Source organism: Chiloscyllium plagiosum, unplaced genomic scaffold (assembly GCF_037043375.1).
Source record: "Chiloscyllium plagiosum isolate Xiang-an unplaced genomic scaffold, Cpla_swu_hap1 HiC_scaffold_14, whole genome shotgun sequence".
In the NCBI taxonomy this organism is placed as follows: Eukaryota; Metazoa; Chordata; class Chondrichthyes; order Orectolobiformes; family Hemiscylliidae; genus Chiloscyllium; species Chiloscyllium plagiosum.
In genome coordinates, this window is record NW_028270152.1 from 38,944,034 (window position 1) to 38,962,966 (window position 18,933).

General features: G+C 41.4%; 1 protein-coding gene across 1 annotated transcript in view; it reads left to right on the forward strand.

Moving 5' to 3' along the window:
• The first annotated feature begins 4,261 nt into the window (after nucleotides 1–4,261).
• The window catches only part of appl1 (adaptor protein, phosphotyrosine interacting with PH domain and leucine zipper 1), a 70,451-nt gene continuing 55,779 nt past the window's right edge, over nucleotides 4,262–18,933 (forward strand). Inside the window, exons 1-3 of the mRNA XM_043708116.2 lie at nucleotides 4,262–4,385; nucleotides 10,319–10,417; nucleotides 14,785–14,844. Coding sequence (XP_043564051.2) covers nucleotides 4,332–4,385; nucleotides 10,319–10,417; nucleotides 14,785–14,844 — 213 coding nt within the window. The 5' untranslated portion in view covers nucleotides 4,262–4,331. The remainder of the gene's footprint in view (nucleotides 4,386–10,318; nucleotides 10,418–14,784; nucleotides 14,845–18,933) is intronic.

An 18,933-nucleotide genomic window follows, 5' to 3' on the forward strand; every position in this document is an offset into this window, starting at 1 on the left:
TCGGCCCTGACAGTATGTTTACAAATTCTTCATAAAACTCACTGGGAAGACCATCAGGGTTGGGCACCTTTCCACTTTGAAGTTGCCTCACCGCCTCCTGTATCTCTTGTGCTGTTAATGGAGCACCAAGAAGGGACCCCTGCTCAGCCAACACCCCAGGAAGATCCAAGTTCCTAAAAAAAACTCCATTTTATCCCATCTATCCTCACAACATTCAGACTGATACAGTTCAGAATAGAACCTTCAAAACATCTCATTGATCTTTTTAGCATTACAAGTGCTTCACATATGGAAGCAACAGATTGGGAGGCATTCTTCTTCCTAACCAAGTATGCCAAATATTTACCCAGTCTATCACCATGCTAAAACAACCTTTGCTTTGCAAAGGTAAGTTCCTTCCTGACTGTACGCGTAAGCATGGAGTTTAAGGTGAATTGGAGGGCTGTGATGCACTGCAGCTTAGTCGCTGATGGTCTACTGTAATATGCTTCTCAGTTGCCTTCAATCGTGCCTTGAGCAGATGCTGCTGCTCTCCCTTCCTTTGCTTCTGACTGGCCAACTATGAGATAATTATCCCTCTAGCATAGGCCTTAGCAGTCTCCCAAAAGAATGGACAGATTATTAGATGTACCAATTTGGTGGCCAAAAATGCTTCAAATTCCCTAGAAAAGTACTCAACAAACTTGCTGTCCTTGAAGATGAAGGAATCCATTCGCTAGTACCATGAGCTCATTGCATTACCCTTAATCTCAACCATTAAATATACTACTGCATGATCAGAGATGGCAATATTCCCAAATGAACAAGATACTACCAAACCTAGAAGAACTGTGGGAATTAGGAAAAAAAAATCAATCCTTGAATGGCATGTTGTGAGGATTGAAAAAGAACATAAAGTCCCTACCCATAGGGTGGAGATGTCTCCAAACGTCTACCAACCCCAGTTCCACATAGACATCACCCAACTATTTAGATTATGGAGAAAGCATTGGTGGGGCCTTTGGGTTTTCTATCCAGCACAGGATCCAGAAGGCAATTAAAGTCCCCCCTTAAATAATATGCTGCAATGCAAAGGCCATCAGCTTAGATAGTGTGTCAGTCAAACATTTAAGGGGTTGGGCCGGAGGACAATAGACATTCAAAATACCACATTCCTTGCCATGTATCTGGGCCTTAAGGATAACAAACCGACCATATTCATCTTTAATACAATCTACTAAATTAAATGGAAGATTCTTCTGGACAAGTATGTTCTTAGTGTTAAAGGACAAAAAAAACACCCGATCAAACTGACCCTACTGTAATTTCAAATATTCCTTGTCATTAAGGTGAGTCCCCTGCAAAAGGACAACATCCACCCTCTCCTTTTTGAGGCTCGACAACACCTTTTTCTTTTTAACTGGCGAATGGATCCCGCTTAATATTCCAGGTGCACCATTTAAGAACACTGCTAGCCATGATCCTTTATAACCACCTTTGACCTGCCGAGAGGAAGAATTTCACTTACAATATGCTGAGCATATACAAAAGAAGACTTGTGGAGTCTATTTACGAAAAATCAAAAAACTAAACTAATTACAAAACACAAAAGGCACTAAACGGGGTCTCTACCCCCTGCCCATTGAGGGCACTTATACCTCCCACACATATCTTCATTCCCTTATCCAGCTCAAGCCACAGCCCAGACCCAAGCAACAGAAGGAAATAGACAAAACAGTGAACAATCCACCCACCCCAACTATATATCAACACCAATCTTAATTGGAGAAACAAAATACACCAACAGCGGCTCCTTTAAAAGGGTAACATTACAAGAAACATTGCAAGAGAACAAAAACAAATATTATTGTCCATGTCTATAAATCCATCCAAATTATTTTAAAGTGTCCAAGAAATTTTTCACTTGTTCCGAGGAGTCAAATGACCACACCATCTCCTCATGTGTAATACAAAGCACCACTGGGTTTCTCATCGAATGCTGAATACCAAGGTTCCTTAATTTTCTCCTGACCTCATCAAACCATTTTCTTTTATGGATCACTGCCACAGAAAAGTCCTGGCAAAACAGTACCTTAGTTCCCTGATTAGGGCCTGTGGATCTTTCCCCATCCTCCTAGAAGATTCCAGGACTCTCTGCTTGTCCCTGTAACTTTGAAATCATACTAGGACCGGGTAGGGGTGCCAATCCAGACCGTATCTATGCAGCACAACCCAGTGAGCTCCGTCAACCTTCACGCGGTCCGCCTTGTCATCCCAGCCAAGAAACTGCAGCAGTCATTCTTCAAAAAAGCTTGCCAGCTGCCCCTTTTCACTCCCTCTGGCAACCCAACGATATGAATATTTTATCTCCTACCTCAATTTTCCAGATCATTGTTAAAAATCACACAACCCCAGGTTATGGTCCAACAAGTTTACTTGGAAGCACTAGCTATTGGAGTGCTGCTCCTTCATCAGGTGGTTGTGGAGTATAACATCATAGGACACAGAATTTTATAGCAAACATTTACAGTGTGATGCAACTAAACTTATATATTGAAAAAGACCTGGATTTTGTTAAGTCTCTCATCTTTTAGAATGACCACGTTGGTTTCTGTTCTTCCAGATCATTGACCTGTTCAGTCAAGGCCCAGACCTGTTTTTCAAGGGCCTGAACCTGCCCCGATGAGAATTCGACCTCCGTCTCTGACGCCTTGGTCCGCCACTCGACCTTTTCAACTTGCTTCCCGAGCCCTTCCAACCCCTTCTCATGCTTTTGCAGAATGACCGAAATCGGCTCCAGCCAAGTACGATTGTCTTCCATCAACTCCTTGATCATCCCTCAGATCGCAGTGATGTTCAGCTGTGCAGGTATTCTTTCTCGGCTGCTGAGGTAGATGCAGCTGCATTCGCAGTCACGGGCCCACCAGATGCCTTCGACGAGTGTCCCTTGTGTTGGAGCTTGGCTGTATGCTTCTCTCTTGTCATCCTTGCTCACTCAAAAAGAATTTGCAGTAGAACCTCGATTATCCGAACACCAACCATCTGAATCCTGGACCATCCAAACAAGATCTCCAGGCCCTGCAAAAATGGCACCAAGCAACTCAGCATTTAGTTATCAGTTAAACAACACTATGGCATGCATTGCCTGATAACCGAGAGATGTTCGATAACTGGCAGCTCGTGGCTAACCAGCATTATGGCATGCATTGCTGGATAATTGAGAAATACTTGAAAAACCAGCACTCATAGATTACCACTTGTTTCCGAACACCCAAACGATCAATCATCTAAACAAGTACTCCTCGTCCATCTCGTTCAGACAATCGAAGCTCCACAGCAAATGGATTTAAACAGTTTCACAACTTCTCAACATCAATTTTCTGCAAAAAAAGGTAATGTGGTGGTGGTGGTGGTGAGTAAAAATATCACAGCAATTCAGGCAGCATCCGAGGACAGGCAAAATCGACGTTTCGGGCAAAAGCCCTTATTCCTGATGAAGGGCTTTTGCCCGAAACGTCGATTTTGCCTGTCCTCGGATGCTGCCTGAATTGCTGTGCTCTTCCAGCACCACTGATCCAGAATCTGGTTTCCAGCATCTGCAGTCATTGTTTTTACCTAGTAAAAATATCACTACAACTGGGCTGGGGTCAGGGCTCAGCAAAGCAGATCTGCTCAGATCGCCTCCATCTTGGGACAGAGCTTTTATAACAATTTCTGTTTTTGTTTCCAACGTCTCTGATCTGACCTCATAACTCATCCCTCAAACCATTCCAGTAAAATCGCTCAAACACGGTGGATCAATAGTTAGCATTGCTGCCTCACAGCGCTAGGGTCCTGGGTTCAATTCCTGCCTCCCGTGACTGTCTGTGTGGAGTTTGCACATTCTCCCTGTGTCTGCGCGGGTTTCCTCCGGGTGCTCCGGTTTCCTCCCACAGTCCAAAGATGTGCAGGTTAGGTGAATTGGCCATTCTGAGTTGTCTATGGTGTTAGGTGCATTAGTCAGATGGAAATGGGTCTGGGTGGGTTACTCTTCAGAGGACCGGTGTGGACTTGTTGGGCTGAAGGGCCCGCACTGTAGGGAATCTAATCTAATCCAGTTTATAAAAACGGACGGTAAACTACAACTTCTCTACCCACTTGGTCCCAAACTGAACCCTGTCATCAACACGCCCACACCGGAAGTTGGCATTGATGATTGACGGTGGAAACAGACAATCAGTGAAAGCTGCGGACGCGGGGGCGGGACGTCAGCTGACGCGTTCCATCTGTGACGTAGTGACGTTCCAAGTCTCGATGCTTCGTTGCCTCCGAGTTTGCAGCGAAAGGCGGAGATTGAGACGGAGGCCGCAGAGATGCCGGGGATCGAAAAACTGCCCATCGAGGAGACTCTGGAAGACAGTCCGCAGGTACAAGCCAATGCAGCCGAGCCCCCACCCATCAGGCGGCTTGCTGGCACTCGATCAGCTGTCAGCCTGGGAGCAAAGGCCCATTCACCTTTAACGTAACTCTTCATGTTAATTGGAATAAACAGTTTTAAAGTGGCGTGGGAAAGTGATTGCACTGAGTCAAAGGCATCTGCTGTGTGACAGGAATACCTGGGGTGAAACTTACGGAGGATATTGGAGACGAATGTCAATGAAATCTAAGGCTTGTTTTGTAAAGCCTGCATCTTACTCTGATCCAAAGCGGTGCTTTGCTAAACAACCCCTGGACAATTGTCCGGCCTTTTTGCCTGTTTGAGTTTTGAGGGTATGTCAGTGAACTCACTGATCGTACTGTCTCTCAGTCAACTTTCACACTCCACGCTCGGAATCTGGGCGGCCACTTACAAATGACAATCAAAACAAAAAGTCCCTTCTGCTCTCAGCTGGACCTCGAGGTCGCCCTGGCGCTAGAATTGAGGCGTTCTCCTCCGTGACCTATCCAAAACAGCATTTAACTCTCAACAATCATCACCAAAAACAGATTCTGATCGTAAACCTCACTGCTGTTTGTGGGAATCATGCTGTGTGCAAGCCGAATGTGGCATTACAGTGGCCTTTAGTGGTTACAAAGTACTTAACGCTGCCACATAAATCGACGTTTGTTTTTCTGTAGTAAGCAATATAAGAATCTCATTATTGATTTAGGAATGACTTAAGACCATAAGACATAGGAGCGGAAGTAAGGCCATTCGGCCCATCGAGTCCACTCCGCCATTCAATCATGGCTGATGGGCATTTCAACTCCACTTACCCGCATTCTCCCCATAGCCCTTAATTCCTTGTGACATCAAGAATTGATCAATTTCTGCCTTGAAGACATTTAGCGTCCCAGCCTCCACTGTGGCAATGAATTCCACAGGCCCACCACTCTCTGGCTGAAGAAATGTCTCCGCATTTCTGTTCTGAATTTACCCCCTCTAATTCTAAGGCTGTGTCCATGGGTCCTAGTCTCCTCGCCTAACAGAAACAATTTCCTAGCGTCCACCCTCTCCAAGCCATGTATTATCTTGTAAGTTTCTATTAGATCTCCCCTTAGTTTACTTCACTTTACACAGGCAATTCCCATATGTTAACTGCAGAATATTTGTTGTGTGTTATTTTGAATAACCTTAAGTATAACTTATTTGTGCTGCTATCTTTAAACAAAAGTATCAGTTTATTCTTAAGGTACGGACTGCTCCCTTTTGTTTGCATGTTGGGTAGCATAGAATATAGCTGAGAATGTGTTGCTGGAAAAGCGCAGCAGGTCAGGCAGCATCCAAGGGACAGGAGAATCGACGTTTCGGGCATAAGCCCTTCTTCAGGAATGAGGAAAGTGTGTCCAGCAGGCTAAGATAAAAGGTAGGGAGGAGGGACTTGGGGGAGGGGCTTTGGAAATGCGATAGGTGGAGGGAGGTCAAGGTGAGGGTGATAGGCCGGAGTGGGGTGGGGGCGGAGAGGTCAGGAAGAAGATTGCAGGTTAGGAAGGCGGTGCTGAGTTCGAGGGATTTGACTGAAACAAGGTGGGGGGAGGGGAAATGAGGAAACTGGAGAAATCTGAGTTCATCCCTTGTGGTTGGAGGGTTCCCATGCAGAAGGTGAGGCGCTCTTCCTCCAACCGTCGTGTTGCCATGGTCTGGCGATGGAGGAGTCCAAGGACTGTAGAGGAGGCCACATGCACAATATAGAGGATGTGGCCTCCTCTATATTGGGGAGACAGGCCGCCTACTTGCGGAACGTTTCAGAGAACACCTCAGGGACACCCGGACCAACCAACCCAACCACCCCGTAGCCCAACACTTTAACTCCCCCTCCCACTCCACCAAGGACATGCAGGTCCTTGGACTCCTCCATCGCCAGACCATGGCAACACGACGGTTGGAGGAAGAGCGCCTCATCTTCTGCCTGGGAACCCTCCAACCACAAGGGATGAACTCAGATTTCTCCAGTTCCTCATTTCCCCTCCCCCCACCTTGTCTCAGTCAAATCCCTCGAACTCAGCACCGCCTTCCTAACCTGCAATCTTCTTCCTGACCTCTCCGCCCCCACCCCACTCCGGCCTATCACCCTCACCTTGACCTCCCTCCACCTATTGCATTTCCAAAGCCCCTCCCCCAAGTCCCTCCTCCCTACCTTTTATCTTAGCCTGCTGGACACACTTTCCTCATTCCTGAAGAAGGGCTTATGCCCGAAACGTCGATTCTCCTGTTCCTTGGATGCTGCCTGACCTACTGCGCTTTTCCAGTAACACATTCTCAGCTCTGATCTCCAGCATCTGCAGCCCTTACTTTCTACTAGCATAGAATATAGAATGTCAGCACAGAAGAGGGTCAATTCAACATAACAGAATCATACAGTACAGAAACCCAATGGTCCATTGGGTCTGTGCTGCCAAAAACTACCCTAAAGATAGGGCCAAATGGTCTGTTTTCGCACTGTAGGTATTCAATGATTCCAGATACAGTCGTCCCACTTTCCTTGAATGTTATGACACTGAGTGATCGTCCCAGTACGTTTTAAAGGTTCTGAGGGTTCCTGCATCAATTACTCTCCCATGCAATGCATTCCAGACCTCACCACCCTCTGGGTGAAAAGAAGTCCTCTGTGTCTCCTGACTATCAACTTGTTATTGATCCGTCAACTAAGAAGAACAGTTGCTTTCTACTTATAATCTTACACACTGCAATAAGGACCTCTCTGTTTTCTCTGCTCTAAAGAAAAAAAACTTTGAACTTATCCAGCCTCTCTTTATGATTAAAATGCTCCATCTCAGTTAACATCCAAGTGAATCTTCTGAGCATCCCTGCAGTGCAATTATGTCCTTTCTGTAGTATGGTTATCAGAACTTCATACAGTACAACTTTGGCCTAACAAAGTTTTATATAGCTCCAACAAAACCTCTGCACTCTTATAACTTATGCCACAACTATCCCATAGGCTTTTGTAACTCCCCTATTAACAGATCTGCCACCTTTAGGAATCTATGGACAGGTACCCCAGACCTATCTGTTCCTCTGAACTCCTTAATGTCCTGATGAAGGGCTTTTGCCCGAAACATCGATTTTCTTGCACCTCGAATGCTGTCTGACCTGCTGTGCTTTTCCAGCACCACTGATCCAAAGAGGAGAAATTGAGGACTGCAGATGCTGGAGATCAGAGCTGAAAATGTGTTGCTTGAAAAGCGCAGCAGGTCAGGCAGCATCCAATGAACAGGGGAATCGACGTTTCGGGCATAAGCCCTTCTTCAGGATTCCTGAAGAAGGGCTTATGCCCAAAACGTCGATTCTCCTGTTCCTTGGATGCTGCCTGACCTGCTGCGCTTTTCCAGCAACACATTTTCACCACTGATCCAAACTCTGGTTTCCAGCATCTGCAGTCCTCACTTTTGCCTCCTTAATGACCATGCCTATGCCATCACTTTGGAAAAAAATGCCTAATTTGTCCCAGCTCTTGTCCCAGCTTTCTCCTTATATTCTTGCATATGAATTATTTCTAAATGCATATCCAATTGTGATGGAAAATGATTTGACCACCCTTTCAAGTAATACATTTCAGATTGCACAGGATATACAACACAGAAACAGGTTTGTCAGCTAAACTGGCTGGTATTTATAGTTCATTTGAAACTCTCATTTTATCTGATAACCCTCTATAGGTGCATCATGGTAGGTTGGTTTGGAAGATTATCTATTGTGGGATCCCTGATGAGTTAGTAAATTGGTTTTGTCTTGGTCATAGAAGACAGAGTAGTTGTGGAAGGGTATTTTTTTGTGACCAGTGGTGTTCCACAGTGATCAGTGCTGGGGCCTTCTATATATTTGGATGAAAAATAGGTATTCTGATTGGTACGTTTGCAGATGACATAAAAATTGGAGGAGTTGTGTATAGTGACGAAGATTGTCAAAGGATGCAGCAGGAAAGAAATCAGTTGGAGAAATAGCAGATGGAGTTTAATCTGGACAAGTGTGAGGTAAAGCATTTTGGCGATCAAATGCAAAAGGAAAGTATATAGTTAATGGCAGAACCCTTGGGGCATTGATATACACAGGGATCTTGGGGTGCAAATCCATAGCTCTCTAGAAGTGGCAACATAAGTGGATTAGATGGTAAAGAAGGCGTATGGCACACATGCCTTCATTGATCAGAGTATTAAGTATATAAGTTGGTATGTCATGTTGCAGCTGTATAAAACTTTATAAAAACAGAAAGAACTGCTGATGCTGTAAATCTGAGGAAGGGTCACTTGACCTAAAGCGTAAGGTCTGATTTCTCTCCACGATGCTGCCAGATCTGCTGAGTTTCTCCAGCAATTTCTATTTTTGTATAAAACTATAGTTTAGCCACTTTTAGAGTATTATGTACAGTTCTAGTACCACACTATAGCAGTGGTGTGGAGGCTTTGGAGTGGGTGCAAAAGAGGTTTACTGGGATTTTGCCCAGATTGGAGTCTATTAGTTCTAAGGAGAGGTAGGACAAACTTGGATTTTTTTTTCATTGGAGTGTTGGAAGCTGAGGAGCAACCTCTGAGAAGTCTACAAATTTATGGCAGTTACGCATAAGATAGATAGTTAAAGTTTTTTTTCCCAGAATGAATATTATTGGGGGCATATGTCAAATACTAGGGGATATAGATTTAAGGTGCGATGGAGAAAGTTTAAGGAGATGTGCAAGGCAAGTTTTTTTTGGATGGTGATAGGGGCTTGAAATGCACTGCCAAGTGAAGTGGTAGAAGCAGACATGATAATGATGTTTGAGAGGCATTCAGACAGGTAGGTAGGGAACAGAGTGATACTGAACATGTGTAGGTAGATGGGATTAGCTTAAAATGGCATCATATCCAGCACAGATATGTGCCAAAGGACCTGTTTCTGTGCTGTACTGATGTATGTTTGAAAGTGACATACCATTGGATATTGATTTGTTTTCAAGAGCAATAAGTCATAAATGATCATATATCTAACAATGCCAAAAGTACATTTTGGCCTAGCTGATCGGTTGAGAAAAGTTTGCTACTGCTATCTCAAAACACTTATGACCAATTAAGTCACTTTTAAAGTAGGAACCACAGGAGCCTTTTTGAACATAACAGCTCCCACTGCAGCAATGAAATACATTAGAGCATTGTTTTAGCTGATGATAGAGGGTTCAGTTTCTTCCAGCACATAGTGAACTTTATGGCCCATCAAAAAGTGCTCTGGTAATGTTTAAATTTACCTGAGCGTGCAAAGGGCTTTCGTTAACATATTATCTGGAATATAAGGGCGGCACGGTGGCACAGTGGTTAGCACTGCTGCCTCACAGCGCCAGAGACCCGGGTTCAATTCCCGACTCAGGCGACTGACTGTGTGGAGTTTGCACATTCTCCCCGTGTCTGCGTGGGTTTCCTCCGGGTGCTCCAGTTTCCTCCCACAGTCACAAAGATGTGCGGGTCAGGTGAATTGGCCATGCTAAATTGCCCGTAGTGTTAGGTTAAAGGGGTAAATGTAGGGGTATGGGTGGGTTGCGCTTCGGCGGGTCGGTGTGGACTTGTTGGGCCGAAGGGCCTGTTTCCACACTGTAAGTAATCTAATCTAATCTAATCATAACCCCTCTGACGGTGGAACATTCCCTTCAATTTAAAGAAAAATAGTGAACTAAGCCAGTTCTGTAGCTGAAGTATTAGCCAATAGTAGTTCTTACTAAGATCATCGTTCTCACTATAAATCGCAGCAGAACCTTGCTGTAGATAGTGCATGTATGTTTTATTGAATTAAACAGATCAATTACATTGTTGCTACGTGATAGAGATGTATTGATTAACCTACATGAATTACAGTTTCAAAAGCCAGATATTTCTGTTGACAAACTCAGCTTTTACTTTTCTAAATTTTGGATAGACGCGCTCACTGCTGGGAGTGTTTGAAGAAGATGCTGCTGCCATCTCAAATTATACCAACCAACTTTACAATGCCATGAAGAGGATTTATGATGCACAGGTATCATAAGTTATCAGTCTAGGACATTACCTACTGGTGATCTGCATAAAATGAAATGTGTGTGCTGGAATACAATGGCAAACAGCTTTGACTACTTTCTGTAAAACTATCCTTTGCATAATGGGTATTTTCAGAGTCAAGTTCCTTGAATATTTTGATATGCCTACCTGATTCCCACCCTATATTTTCCTTTGTCCTTTGATTTTTTCTTTATTGTTATGTCTACTCATCATCCAGCCTCATACTCATGACAACGTAGACAACAAATTTTCTTAATATTTCCTAAAAGTAAAGATAGTGACTGCTCAGTACAAGATGAGTTTCCTGAGCAATATTGAAGTATTTCTTTCTCTTCAGCCACTTGCTGACAAGTGGACACAAACATGCAGAACTAATACAACATAATTAATATCTTTAATGCCTTGAAAGTGGTACAGCATTCCATATCACTTCAAAGAGGGAAAACAAATACTAAGCTTGAGGAAGAGATATGAGGTGGGATGATAAAAAGCTTGGTCAAAGGATTTAAAGAAAGAGGGATCGGAGATAGATGTATGGGTTTGAAGAGCAATTTCTAGAGTGTGATGGCATAAATAATAAATTTACTGTAAGCTACTTGTTTTTTGTGAAATGTAACCTCAGTTTGCATAGTGAAAGGAGTGCAACAATTGTCTCCAACATTCTCTGAATTCAAGTGGAGAAACCAGCTCCTATTCCAGATGATGTGATGGCTGTGTGAACACAAGTTAACACAATTGCTTATTCACCAATTAGCAAGCTTATACTCACCATTGATGGTTTAGCGTAAGGAGTTGAATATCTTCCAGTTAGAGAGAGAAATATCCAACCCTTTAGAATTATTTTGGCTGATGAGTAATCATCACCTTCTCCAGAACAAAAATAGACAATAAATGCTGGGGCTTGACTTATCACTCTCACTTTTTTCCATGTCATTCAGACATACAACGATGTACTTTCAACCAGTATCATTGGATATACACCAAAGCGGATGTACACCAAAGCAGATATACCTTTTCAGTCTGAAGGCATCTAGTCCATACTGCAGTATGGTGTCAGTCACCTCTGCCACATTAAAATGAATATTTGTACACCAAATTTTGACAGTTGATGTTATTGATAAGCTAGTGAGAATGGAGGCATCACTGACAAACCTATTCAGGCAGTCACATATTTTGCACACACTGGCATTTTTTTTTCCTTCTTGCAATGGCAGGGAAGTGAATTCCAGTGACCTGACCATCCTCAGCACTGACTAATTAACTTGGGACTGATAATGATCTTAGTAGGAACTCCTGGGTCTGTGTGGTTCAGTTATTCAGTGGTTAAACAGAGTCACTAGACAGGCAAAAGTGAATCGTTTGAGAGGAAGATGTAGAGCTAACTTGTAAATCTCTACCTTCAAAACACAAGTCTAAACATGCTTCAAGCGTATTAGTAGTCAGCTTGAATTATAAATGCACTAACTTGTATAATATTAACAAAATAAGAATCATCATAGTGGACTTGAATTGTTTCTTTGTTCATAGATTGAGCTAGACTGGCTAAGTTTTTGCAGCATTCTCTGTTTGTGATTGAAACAAAATACACTGATTGATTGAAAATTCACCAATTAATATAATAGGTAATGTTTTCAAGATTGTAAGTGATTAACTGAAAAGAGACAAAAATTGAACAAATAAAAACTAGAAGTGCTCAGCAGGCTAGACAACATTTGTGGAAACAGAACTAACATTTCCAGTCTGTGCCTTGTGCTTCTAACTTTCTTCAGTTCTGATGAAATAGGTTTTGAGTAAGTAAAAGAGAGCAGGAGGCAAATTGAACTAATAGATAAAGTCTGTGATAGGGCAGAGAGTATGGAAATTAATGGTAAAAACTGTCATTGTACAAGTGAAAAAGAATAGTAATGGGTCAATTGCACAAGTTGTTTCAGACGTAGTGTGAATGACTGGATAGCAATCCTCTGAATACAAAATAAAGGAGTAAAGAAATAAATGAGAAGGAAGAAAATCTCAAAACATGTCGTATAACCTAAAATTCTTCCGAACATAGACTTTAGAGTGTAGCGTCAAAGGTCAATTGCTGTTATGAGTTTCCATTGAGTCTCATTGGAATACTGTGTGTGAAGCAAAGGTCAGGGTAGAAATAAAGTGCAAAATTGAACTAACAAGGATAAGTAGCTCAAGATCATGCTTGATACTGAGCGAAGATGTTCTGCAAAGTGGTCACCAAATGGGTTGTCCTTATTACAAACAGTTTGAAGAAGTGTCATTGAACCTGAAATGTTAACTCTGATTTCTCTCCGCAGATGCTGTCAGACCTGCTGAGATTTTCTAGCAATTTCTGCTTCTGTTTCAGATTTCCTGCATCCACAGTTCTTTCCATTTTTTTTGTCAATATTATGCTTTCTGTCTAACAAAAGGAAGGAAGTGAAGAACATGTTTAAGGCAGGAATATATATTTCAAGCCTTTTTTACATTCATACTTCTTAAAAAAAGATATTAACTCAGGTGGGCTTACATGCTTACTTGATATGCAGTTTAATATAAAACAATGAACTAGTCTAATTCAAAATTATTTGAATATTCAATAAAGGGATACACAGATAAAGAGAGATGAAAGAGGGGGGTTCAAAATCAGATATTAAAAAATGATAACATCTGAAGTATAAACAAAATTCTAGAAATACTTAGGCAGCAGATATGGAGAGAGAACATTGTGATGGAGGATGAGTAGACAACCAGATTTTAAAAATTTTAACAAGCAATAAAAACGTGTGTTGCGGTAGTTGCAGTTATATTGTGGTCAGTGAAGCTTGAAAAATGTGGACGAACACCCAGAGATGGTGTTGTTTCCAAAAAAACTAAAACCTAACCTCTAGCTGCAGATTTTGTCATACTGAAAAGCAAAGATATTACTGCAATTGTGAAAACTCAGCAACATTGTACCTAAAGAGCCTTATAGCAAATATTTTAGTGTGAGCATAGGTTTAGGGTGAGAGGGGAAAGATATAAAAGAGACCTACGGGGCAACTTTTTCACACAGAGGGTGGTACATGTATGGAATTAGCTGCCAGAGGGGGTGGTGGAGGCTGGAACAATTGCAACATTTAAGATGCATTTGGATGGGTATATGAATAGGAAGGATTTGGAGGGACATGGGCCGTGTGCTGGCAGGTGGGACTAGATTGGGTTGGGATATCTGGTCGGCATGGACGGGTTGGACCGAAGGGTCTGTTTCCATGCTGTGCATCTCTATGACTATGTGTAGAGTACTCAGTTGTGGCCAGCACCCTTGGCAGGTCCAATATTTTTATTAGCACAGCAGTAGGCTCTCAGTTTGCCATTTGTCAAATGATCAGGAATCTTGAAATTTGCTTACCAGTGATATGCCTTGGTAACAACACAGTGCCAGTAGCTATGATTGCAGTTTTAAACAGGGAAGTGGAGATGGACTATCAGCTGAATTATTATATTATTCTTAAGCACCCAGTTAGTATGTTGCATTGAATTGCGTCACATTTATGACTTGGTGACTTTACTTGTGTTCTGAACATATTGAAGCAGAATGCCCATACATTTTAGGAAACAGTAACAATAAAAATAAGAGTTAAAAATAGGAAAGGGAGAAGGGACAAGATGAGATGGAATTAACACATGCAAATATTTACTACCTGCACACAGACTTTAGTTGTTGTAATCTGCGATCTAATAAAAGATCAATGACATGAAATGTTAACTCTTCCTCTCCTCAAATACTGTTTGATCTGTGTTCATTTCTGCTGTCTTTGGTTCTTGTTGAGACTTCTTTTATTGGAAATATTTTGTTTTTTATTTGAAGGGAGCTACCTTGTGAATATTACTGGATTTTTAATTAGGTTTAATGTATCTACAGTGACATTGTTGACAAAGACAGTACTCATTATAGCATGATCTATATAGACAGCAGAGAAGTCTGAAACTTCATCTCCACTAAGCCAGATGATCTTGGACAGCAATATGTAAGGTGCTATATTATCCTTGACTGTGACGGGGTAAAACACAATTGGCTGTGTTCCACACTTTTAAAAAATGCGTACATATATGCTTACATCACCAGGCTCTGGTATGCTGCTTTGCACTGCCAGGTAGAGTAGTGCCATTTGAACCAGGGTGTTTGCTTCTGTTCTCAAGCCATAATTTTTGATCCATTAGAATGACTGAGTGAAAAAAAAACTGACTGGCAAGTACAAGAATGAAAAACATATACTCACTGTTTTGGGAAATTTGGTGAGGTTGCTGAAGAACACATTCTTGCAAGAAGTGAAGGGAGAATAAGCCAGAAATTTTGATCTGAGTTTTCTTTTGCAGAATGAATTAAGCACGGCAACACATTTGACCTCCAAGCTGCTCAAGGAATATGAGAAACAGGTAAAAAAATTTGAAGAAAGTAAAAGTGGAACTTGGATCTGCCCTGGCAGTTTTTGACTATAAACTACCTTTGTTATGTTATGATTTATAGAAAGGACATTGTAGCATATGTTTAGTTGAATTCTGGGTATAGTATAATAATTGAGAAAGCTGAATATGCAAAGATTAATCTTATTGAAGAAGAGAAGGGTAAAGGTAAACTTAATATAGGTCCTTACAGTTATGAAAAATTTTGATAGCGTTCATAGGAAAAAAAGTAACTCACCCAGTTCGAAATGTCAGTGATTCAGTGCCATCTGTTTGAAATTAGGGGTGAGGAGAGAGGTTGAGAAATCTTGATCGTGAGCATGGCAAATACAATTGTGTTTTTAAGGAAGAAATTAACAGATATTTGAAGCCAGTAATATTGGGTTATGGTTAAAGCTTGAAACAATGGGATTAGGTTTTGGAACTTTCTAGAAAAGAATAGACACACTGGACTGAACATGGACACACTGGACTAAACATCTCTTCCATGTTTACTCACGCAACACGCATGCACACACATATTTAAGCTTGATGATTTCAGGATATTTAATAATAAGCAATTACAGTGTATTAAATGCCTTGTGTTTGGAATCAACCAATGGTGTCATACTTAATCTGGGAGGACGTATGCAGTAATGTGTCACAGTGAGTTCCTGCCATGACACAGTGAAGAGTTATAGCTCCTTAAAACCTTAGTGTAAGTGGCCACAAAACATGGAATTTTAAAATTCAATAGCATTAAATTTAAAGCGAGATGAAATATTTTCCAACGTTTGAATTTTCTTCTGCCTTGATTTATTTCTCTGCTACATTCATTTATTTCTTCATTGGATATACAGAATACTCCTACAGAGCACATTGTCAGTCCATAGGAATGTAGGAAATAGGACCAGGAGTATGCCATTCCACCCCTCAAGTCTGCTCTGCCATTCAACTAGGTAATGGCTAATCTTCTACCTCAATTCCATGTTCTGCACTATTCCTATTTCTCTTAATTTCTATAATATCTAGAAATCTATTGAATACATTCAAGATAAAGATCAATGTCTGAACCTCCATAGTCATTTATGGAAATCTGTGTTTCCAAACATTCATCACAATCTGAACATAGAAATTCTTTCTCAACTAGGCCCTAAATGCCTATCCCTTTTTCTGATAATATAAAGCAGCTATGTCCTCGGATAAGAAGACCAAGCTGTACATAATACTGAGTGCTATCTTGCCGGGCTTCTATAAAATTACAAGACATTTTTATTCCTGTACTCCGATCATTTTTTCATTAAAAGTCAGTATGTCATTAGCATTCCTAATGGCATTATTGCATGTTAGCTTTCATGTGTTTATTTTTCAGTTTGTAAATCACAAAAGCTTTTTTTTTTAAAAGTTGCATTCTTGGGTTAGCTGTTAACAATGGTGATAACTAGACAATTTGTTGAAGGTGTTGGCCCCCTGTGTTCTCTGTCTATGCCATGACGTTTAGATTGATTCTAATCTAAAAAGTGAGGTAACGGAGTTCTACATGAATGCATGCAGTTTTTGAGCAAAGTACAATGTAACCCTGCAAGTACAAATTCACTCAACAAAATATATGTGTGCATGTGGGTCTTCAACATCTTCAACATATTGTCTAGCTATCACCATTGTTAACAGCTAACCCGAGAATGCAACTTTTTAAAAAAAAGGTTTTGTGATTTACACATGAAAGAAGTGAAACTATCACTGTATTCTAATACAGACAATCAATTTTTCAATGTATAATTTCAGTTACATCACACTGTAAATTTTTGCTATAAATTCTGTGTTAGGATTGAGCACTTCACTATCACCTGATGAAGGAGCGTCGCTCCGAAAGCTAGTGTGCTTCCAATTAAACCTGTTGGACTATAACCTGGTGTTGTGTGATTTTTAACTATGTTTTTATTTTAACTGCGTTCTCTGTCAGTTTCCCCACCCTGACAAGCTTGTTTAAAGCTTCTGCAAAAGCACTAGCAAATCTCCCAGTTTGGAATTTGGTCTTGGTTCTGATAAGATGTAATCTGTCCTTCCAGTTAACGTCTCACATTTTAGTGGGAGATTTATTGGCTGCCACCTGAACCAGAACTGGTTCCAATGCTTCAAATCTAAAACTTTTCCTCCTGTGCCATCTCTCCAGCCACACATTTGTTTGCTTTCTTCTCTTATTTCTGTGCTCATTAATTTGTGGCACTGGGAAAATTGCCTTTGAAGTCTGCTTTTTAATCTTTGATAGCTCTTGGATGTCCTTTCAGGACCTCATCCACCTTTCTACCTATGCCATTGGTATCAATATGGACTGTGCCATCCAGGCTCTTCTCTCCGCCAGAAGAATATCCTGCAGCCACTCAATGACATTGACCTCGACACCTAGGAGACAACATTATCATCCTGGACTCACATCTGTGGTGACAGAAATGCCAGTTTGTTCCCTTAACTACTGAATCTCTTACTTCAATTGCTGTTCTTTTCCCCCTCCCTATGCTGCTGAGCCACTCTTGGTGCCATGGATTTAGTCCTGGCTGCACTCCACTGATAAGTCATTGCCCTCACTCGAATGCTAAGTGGAAGATTAGTGAGTGCAGGGGACTCCTGCACCTGTCTGGTGGTCCTCAGCTGCCTGATGATCATCCAGGTCCCTTCTTGCCTGTGTGACCACCTCCCTAAATGTGCTATCTTTGTAGTTCTAAGCTTTGCTGCGATGACTAGAGTCATCATTCACATTTTTGAAACTCGAAGGTTGGGTTTCTATATTTGGTAACTTCCTCCACGTGATCATTTAGACCACAGGATGAATGAATGATTTCCCACATATCACATGATGTATGCTACACATGTTTGAATTGCCCTCCTATGCCTTAATATTACTTTACAGTCTTTTTTACAAACTGGAGACGTGAACTTAGAAAGTAGTTACTCACCAATTAATGTCTTCCACTATGTTCATGTCACTCTTTGTGATATTTTGAACTCTTTGTCCTTCCTCTGCTCTTACTGCCCATTTTTAATGCCATGCCTAGCTCTGGCTTCTTGCCACCACATCCTAATTAGCTATTTGCTTCTTTTCTTAATTTTTAAAAATTAATGCTTCTTGATACCACCTCTTAATATAATAGTTTAAATGTTAGTAATACAATGAGCCTTCTCATTTAGCAAAAACATAGATGCACCAGCTTCTTAATTCCTGTCTGCTTATGTTCTCAACTAAAAGCTAGCAATTTAACGGTTAAGAATGTGACTTTGCTCGCTGAGCTATAAGGTTTGGTTTCAGATGTTTCGTCACCATACTAGGTTACATTATCAGTGAGCCTCCGGTGAAGCTCTGATGTTATGTCCAGCTTTTATTTGTGTGTTTAGGTTTCTTTGGGTGTTTGGTGATGTCATTTCTGGTTCTTTTTCTCAGAGGATGGTAGATGAGGTCCAAATTGATGTGTTTGTTGATAGAGTTCCAGTTGGAATGCCATGCTTTAGGAATTCTCGTGAGTGTCTCTGACTTGTCCTCGCATGAATGTGTTGTCCCAGTCAAAGTGGTGACCTTCATCGTCTGAATGTAAGGATACTAGTGATAGTGGGTCATGTCTTTTTGTGGCTAGTTGACGTTCATGAATCCTGGTGGCCAGTTTTCTGCCTGTTTGTCCAGTGTAGTGTTTGTTACAGTCCTTGCAAGATATTTTTAAAATAACATTCATTTTGCTTGTTGTTCGTATAGGGTCTTGTAAGTTCATTAGGTGCTGTTTTAGTGTGTTGGTGGGCTTGTGGGCTACCATGATATTAAGGGGTCTGAGTAGTCTGGCAGTCATTTGTGAGATGTCTTTGATGTAGGATAAAGTGGCGAGGGTTTTTGGGTGTGTTTTGTCTGTTTGGGTTTGTTACTGGGAAATTGGCCGACTGTGTTTATTGGGTATCCGTTCTTCTTGAAAAAGCTGTATAGGTGGTTTTCTTCTGCTCTTCATAGTTCCTCGGTGTTGAATGTGTGGTGGCTCGATGAAGCTAATGCAGCTTTGTTTGTGGCTGTTGGGAATGATTGCTTCTGTAGTTGAGTATTTGGTT